General features: G+C 39.7%; 1 protein-coding gene across 1 annotated transcript in view; it reads right to left on the bottom strand.

The window, feature by feature from the left end:
- Positions 1–7510, bottom strand: part of FERMT1 (FERM domain containing kindlin 1) — a 62155-nt gene that overhangs the window by 12860 nt on the left and 41785 nt on the right. Inside the window, exons 9-10 of the mRNA XM_007952471.2 lie at positions 2951–3075; positions 1857–1963 (exon numbers count right to left, since the gene is read on the bottom strand). Of these exons, the coding sequence (XP_007950662.1) occupies positions 1857–1963; positions 2951–3075 (232 nt within the window). The remainder of the gene's footprint in view (positions 1–1856; positions 1964–2950; positions 3076–7510) is intronic.

Genomic DNA, 7510 nt, shown 5'->3' with positions numbered 1-7510 from the left:
TGTTTCGTTCTGCTGTGCATGGGGTCGCTATGAGTCGGAAACGACTCGACGGCACTTAACAACAACAACAACAAGGGGCTAGTGGGTAGGTATGTTGGCTTTGATAAATTCTGTATTTTGCATTGAAAGATGAACCAAAGCCACAAAGGAGCATCATGGCGCACAGACAGGTGAAAACCCAAGTTAGCAGAGAGCTTTCCTTGATGCATTTCCATTTTTCATATGACAGAAGAAATCATTAAATCTCTATGTAGGAATCACGGTCATTGATGGGATGTGAACCACTCAGTGGTGGCTTCTACTGTTCTTTAATGTCTGTGTTCATTTTGAACCTCAGAGAGTGAAGGGGATAGTTGTGAAGGGGATTGAGTGAAGGGAATGCAGTTGAAGAAAGGAATTCTTCAAAGCCATTGAGACAGACAGGGAATTGGGCTGGCTGAAGCAAGCAGCCCCTAACTCAGTATTCTTAAAATTTAAGCCTATGTGTGGAACACTATGTAACTATTGCTGCTGGTGACAGAGAACTTCTTGTGATTAACAAGCCAAGCTCTTAGGAAAGATAAGAAACTACATTTCAAAAGCCCCACAAGCTTGACCAACTGTAAAATGCTGATAAGCCTCCTGAGTTGTTCTTCAAGTACCTCTCCAGGTGCAGAGCATACACAGTAAATTTCAATATGATGGACACAAAGTGACCATCCACCAGAGACAGTCAAGAACAGGAGTCCCTGGCTGGAACTTGAACCAGGGTCCAGAGACATCACGCATGTGCAAGATCCCAGAATAAATCATGTCAAGCATCCTAGCAGCCTTTGGGACAGGTTCCATCTTTGCTCCAACAAAGATGTGGTGGAATCCATTTTGCCTGTTTTCTGTGTGCACATCTGATCTTCATAACTCCACCTCTTTCCCAGAGATCCCCACCTATTTCATGAATAAAGATGATGCCTTTTTCCTGCCTAAAATGCTTCATAAGCCCTAGGCCATCCTTTGTTTGGAGAGAGATAGATGGGAGACTAGTGTCAGTGAAAGCTCCTCTCCATCTTTCCCTTGTGATGAGCTCTTCCCTTTCTCTTTAATAGACTTTGGTTTGTGTTGGACATTTTGCCTCTCCTGTTCAATTATTTGCCAGTGGAAGGCAAGGACTCTTGCTCAGGGTCCCAGGACCCCTAGTAACACTATGGCATATTGAATTATTGATCTTAATCTTCACCCTCCTCTTCCCTCTGCCATGTAACTTAACTTTACATTCCATGCTACTAGAGCCAGTGTGTAATTTCTCATCCCTTGATTTTGAGCTCAGTCATGTGACTCACTTTGCCCAATGCACTGTGGGTAGAACTAAACTGAAAATTTCAAGCCTAAGTCTTAAAAGGCCTGGCATGCTTCCAGTTATCCTGTTGCATTTCTGCCATTGCTATGAGAAGAGCTTTCTCCAGGTGGCCTGGGACACAGACTAAATACACATGGCACAGACATGAGCCTCAAGCCTCAGCAGATCTGTGGCTTAAGTAGATGCCCAGCTGACACTACAGCAACTTGTAAAAAAAAAAAAGGCCTTAGTGGTGCTTACGAAAATACCTCCTAGGGGTGGGGAATGGTTGGCAAACAAACATCAAAGGCACATGTTATTTGTGTAAAAATATGGTAGTCTGAATGATTCCACCCCTACTCACCTGCACGTGCTTCAGAAACAAATGTTTATTATTATACTCTATTATGATTTTGTGGTTGTTTGTTACAAAGCAATAGCTGATTGACGCACGTTTGCCCTGATTTGGGAAAATATCTTACATGTTTTGCTATTGGGCTTAAAAAAGGGTGAAATGACTTAACATTTTTGTGGTTTTACTTACATGGTCACATTTCAGATACACTTCATTCATACCATCAGCAACAGGGATTAGTAACTTGATTCCAAATTTTCTTCCTGCTACATTTACATCTGGTACAACTTCACAGCCTGAATGGCAGAAAACAGGGACAAAATGAATTCTGATAAATTTGCTATACAAATACCAGGTGCGCATCCAAAATAAGGACTAAAATAAGTCCTCTCATGTTTGATTCTCTTCTGAAAAATGGAGGAGCAAGTTGATAACATCAATTAATAGATAACTTAATAAGACTTATGAGATATTAGGAGGAGCTGTGGTGGCACAGTGGTTAAGCACTCAGCTACAACCCAAAAGGTTGGCTGTTCAAACTTACCACTTGCTCCATGGGAGGAAGATGTGGCAGTCTGCTTCCATAAAGATGATAGCCTTGGAAATCCTATGGGGGCAGGTCTACTCTGTCCTATAGGGTCGCTATGAGTCAGAACTGACTCAATGGTAGTGGGTTTTTGGTTTAGGAGCAATGAACATGGGTGAAGAAAAATGATTTTAAAAATAATTTTCAGAATTCAATTTTTTAAGGCGATATTGGCTAACCTAACTCATAGGAGCTGTTATGAACATAAGCTTGGAAATAAAGCAGAGGGAGTTCTCTGATTGCCACCATGATAAAGGAATTGAGTGCACTGGTTAATTAAATATTTCTACAATTAATAAAGAGATAACACAGTTCCTTTCAGAAATTAAGACAAGCATTAAAGTGACACTGAATTAAACATAACTCAGTTTCTGGTGTCAGCAAGATTTTCCTACTCCTACACTAACTTAAATGCCATCCTATGGACATCAGTTACCTATGTTCCATAGAATTTGGCACAATGGCCAAGAAGGGACAGCAGAATGCAGATGACCACATTTCCTGTACCACATTCAAGGCTCATATACCAGGGTGAAGGGGAACTGGATCCAGGCTGCCATTTTGAAGTAGTTACATAATAGATGATGTTCCATGAGAATTAAACCTTGCTTCATTTTGTAGGAATCTTGCCTTTAATCTGCTCGCTGAGTCATGACCAGATACAGCAAGATGCAGGACACTAGCCGGCCACTCTTACCTCTAAGATTTAGTTTTTCTATTGGTTCTCCTTGCTCAAGTTCTTTATTTTTAAAGTAGGCCATCGATGTGTCTTTAAAGACGAACCAATATTGTTTGAAAGCTTTTAGTATTAGCTTCTTGGGCCTGCAAATTAAAATACAGTAAGCATTTAAACAGCCATCTAAAAATGCGCAACATACCACAAATTTCAAGCAAATCAAGGTCTCCAGAGTTTCTTGTAAGCAATATTCATTTTTTTAAAACAGTTGTCAAATTGCTAACTCATTTCTAGATACTAGAAATGGGTTTTTGATATGAGAGGTAGAGTTAATGCATGAGTTCAGGAGTTACAGCACCTGGGTCCACATCCTGGCTCTGCTACTGATCAGATGTGTGACTCTGGAAGATACGTTATCTGCCTGGGTCACCTTAACTGCTTCTGTGTAACAGGGATAGTAATAGTTTCTAATTCACAGAGCTTTTTTGAGAACTGAATGAAGTAATTTTTATAAAATGTTTAGCTCAGTGCATTATTAAGTGATCAATATGATGTACATGAGACCCTGGGTGGTGCCAACATGCTTGGCTGCTAACAGAGAGGTTGAACGTTCAAGTCCACTTAGAGGCACCTTGAAAGAAAGGCTTGGCAAGCTACTTCTGAAAAACTAGCCATTGAAAACCCTGTGGGACATATTTCTTCTCTGCCACACAGGGGTTATCATGAGTTGGAATAGATTCTATGGTAACTGGAGGAGTGTGGGAAAAACACACGAATCTAGTGATATTTGAAATTTCAGCATACTTCCGGGATCTGAAAGAGCTGGGATATGGGCAGTTTCAAGTTATCAGACATAAAAGCAAACAGCCTTTTCTGTAGTCTCCCCTTGACTTTTAAGAGAAACCACCAGAGAAGTACCAGTGGGCAATGGAAACCACCAAAAATCACTAGCTATTTTATATAGTCACTATTGTTATTATATACATATATATTTGGAAGATATAACAACAATGAGGGCTAACAAAGTTTTACACCTGGGCTAACAAGGTCAGAAGTGACAATGGCAAGGCAGTTAGTGGAATAATTTTGGTTTTAGGGGCTGATCAGTATTTCTCATGCCAGACAAAAGGCCTTTTGTAAATGATGCAATGAATGAATTTTACACGTAAACTTTCTCTATAATACTGTCATGGAGTTCTTTTATTTATTCCAAAGTAATAGTAGTTACATCTTACAGATTTTGCACCAAACATAATTTTTATCAAATATGCAATTACACAAAAACACACTGCTGTCAAGTCAGACCTGACTCCTAGCGACTGCTCCTTGCATTTCCGAGGTGGTATCACTACAGAAGTAGCTGGCCCCACCTTCTTTCCGAGGAGTGGCTGGTGGGTTTGAACCACCAGCCTTCTGGTTAGCAGTCAAATGCCTTAGGCATCAAGTCACCAGAATTTATCTTTTATGGATTCACAAAAAGCAGGATTCTGAAAAGTAGTTTGGTGGGGCATAAAATTTCAGATTAACAGTCATCTTTCTTATATTTTGAAGATATTTTCCAGCCTGTGTTCATTGCCAATGAAAAATCTGCTGCCATCTAGTCATTGCTCCTCTGCAGCAAATTTGCCTTTTCACTCTGATTTTAAAGATTTTATCATGTCAAAAGTTAGCTTTATCAATATGTGAATTTGTATGGCTTATTATGCTGGGAAGAAGTCCTGGTGGCATAATGGTTAAAAACATTTATTTTGTAACAAGGAAAAGAGACCCCAAATTCAAACAGGTTCAGTAGAGACACTTGTGTTAACCCTTGGGCAGGACAAAGACAAAACAAAGAAGTCATCCTGGATGAGGTAAACTACCAACATGAGGAAGCTGAATGGAGTCTGCTGAGTCATGGCCATGTGGCCAAATATATATGATTTTTTTTAAAAGAAGAAATCATCATAAAATCATAATTGGTGGTAGATAGATTCCTATAGTGGCAGATGGGACTACAGAAGCAAGGAATTGAAGATAGAAAAGGGTTACAGGATTGGTTCTGGGCCTTGACTAGCTGGCTAGGGGGTGAGCCAGTTAGGCTGTGACTCATGACCATGCAGTCTGAGTCTTAGCCACACGTGGCTACCAAACAAATACCAAGACCCCAACCTTAATTTAAATTAGAAAAGGACACACTCAGGAAAGTTCCCTAGTAGCCTATGTGAGTCTAATCTACTTTCAACCATTCTCTTCCTGAAAGCAAACTGCTCCTCCCTAGGTTTGTCCTGGAACTTGTCTATGTTAGCCACAATAGTCATGTTGTTGTTGTTGTTGTTGTAAGGTGCCATTGAGTCGTCTTTGACTCATAGTGATCCTATGCAAATATATAGTCATAAAGAACCCAAATAGTATCTGAAACTTATGTCAAGCTGCAGGATGGAATTAGGGCTCCCATTACAGACCACAGTCTCCCAGAAACCAAGTGCTGTAGAATTTAAACTTGAATACAGCTTCTAACCAAAAAATTGGTGACTTGAACCCTTCAGTTGCTCTGTGGGAGAAAGATGAGGCAGTCTGCTTCTATAAAGATTTACACCCTTGGAAATCCTATGGGGTTGGGAGTTCTGGTAAGATGGTGGAATAGGCAGACAAACTACACAGACCCTCTTCAACAAAGAAAAGGGGAACCAATTAACAGAGATACAGAAGATAATCCTAGAGCCCTGAGCTTTGAAAGGAAGGATACGGAAGTGGACTAAACTCCAACTAGTAGAAGAATCTGCATGAAAACACTGATAAAGGAGACATACGGAGCTGCGGTCTGTCAGAGATTCTGACGGCATGGACAGCTTGGATATTGCCAAGTGGTGTTAGGATCTAAGAATTAACCTAAAAGTCAGCCCTGCTAGCCAGAGGCTGCACAGGGGACTGCACTGCTGGCTGGTGAATAAAAGGAGAAACAGCGAAGATGGAGACGGACTGAGCTGTGGAGTTTTGGCTGTACGGAGGGTACAGCAATTTTGAATGTTTACAAGGGGTTTGACCATTTTGGATATTTAAAGTGTCAGAATTCTGTCAGATTCCAGGCACCTAGGAATAGGCTCATGGACCTCAAGGACATTCTGCACATGAAAGACTGGAAAGGTGCAATATTCCCCTTGTTACTCTTATACCCCACACTGTCTTGGTGAATGGAGATATGGTTATCTCTCACTCCCACCCATCTTCTGGGTGGGCAGGAATTCCATCCCAGTCTGTGTGCTATGACGAGTCTGGGTGATCTGCCCCACCCTGCTCAGATTTTTTCTTTCTTTTTTTTTTTAAAGTTTTAGTTTGTTTTTGTCTGTTTAAAAATTATTATTATTATTCTTTTTTCATCCTTTGTATTATTATTCTTTATTCTTCTTTTCCCCAGTTCTAGTTTTTCAGCTTTTTCTCTCTTCCCTGTTCCTGGTCCCCATTATTTTCTTTCTCATGGTTCTCCCCATTCCTTGTTTTTCCTTTTGCATTTTTCCCATTTTTTTCTTCATTATTCTCCTACTCTACCTCTTCTCTCTTATTATCCCCTCTTCAGATATTGCAGGTTTTTCTTTTTCTTTTTTTGGTGATTGTTCCTGTGTTTCTTGTCTGCTTGCTTTTATTTTTTGATGGTTTTTCAATCATTGTTTTTGTCTGTCTCAGTGGGAGACAGCAACCATGCCCATACAACACAACCACACCTGCACCTTCTGCAGCTCCACTTACTGAGTGAGAGCTACCACTTCATTCTCTACCAACTGGTCAACAATAAATGACCACTCACCCTTAACTGCTCTTCACAAACAGTTAACAGAGATCTAAATACAACAATGTCACAATGACTTGGAGACAACAGACCATCACAATCCACACAAAGAAGCAAGATAAAGTGGTAGAAACAAAGGAGCAGGATACAGACCTAGAACACATCCCTGAGGAAGAAGTAACATTAGAACTCCCTGAAAAGGAATTGAAAAGAATTATACATAGGTATCTTCAAACTATTGCATGACAGATCAAGGAAAACACTGAGAAAATTAAAGATAACCCAGAGAAAACTGTATAACAATTTTGGAATAAATACAAGGACAAAATGACAAAATAAATAAAAAATTAGAAAGGATACAAAATCTACAGATAGAAATCCAGAAGATTATACTAAATTTTCAGAAATAGATAACACGTTAAAGGACAAAGGAGTAGAATCGAATCAATGGAAGACAGATTTAGTGAGACTGAAGACAAATATCTGAATACTTCTTTGGAAAGGGATCAATCAGAAAAAAGATCAAAATAAAATGAAGAAAGCCTAAGGTTCATGTGGATACCATCAAAAGGAGTAACCTATGTGTAGTCAGAATTCCAGAACAAGAAGAGAAAAAGAAAATCACTGAGAAAATTGTGCAAGATTTGTTGGAAGAGAACTTCCCTGATAAGATGAAACATGACAATATATCCATTCAGGAAGTCCAGTGAATCCCAAATATGATAGACCCCAAAAGAAAATCACCAAGACATATCATCATCAAACTCATCAAAACCAAAGACAAAGAAAGAATCCTGAAAGCAGCATGGGAAAAA

Source organism: Orycteropus afer, unplaced genomic scaffold (assembly GCF_000298275.1).
Source record: "Orycteropus afer afer isolate SDZICR_OR568_19922 unplaced genomic scaffold, OryAfe1.0 scaffold00340, whole genome shotgun sequence".
NCBI classification, from domain to species: Eukaryota; Metazoa; Chordata; class Mammalia; order Tubulidentata; family Orycteropodidae; genus Orycteropus; species Orycteropus afer.
Note: the sequence above shows the minus strand (reverse complement) of the source record. Positions and strands in the feature narration are given on the sequence as shown.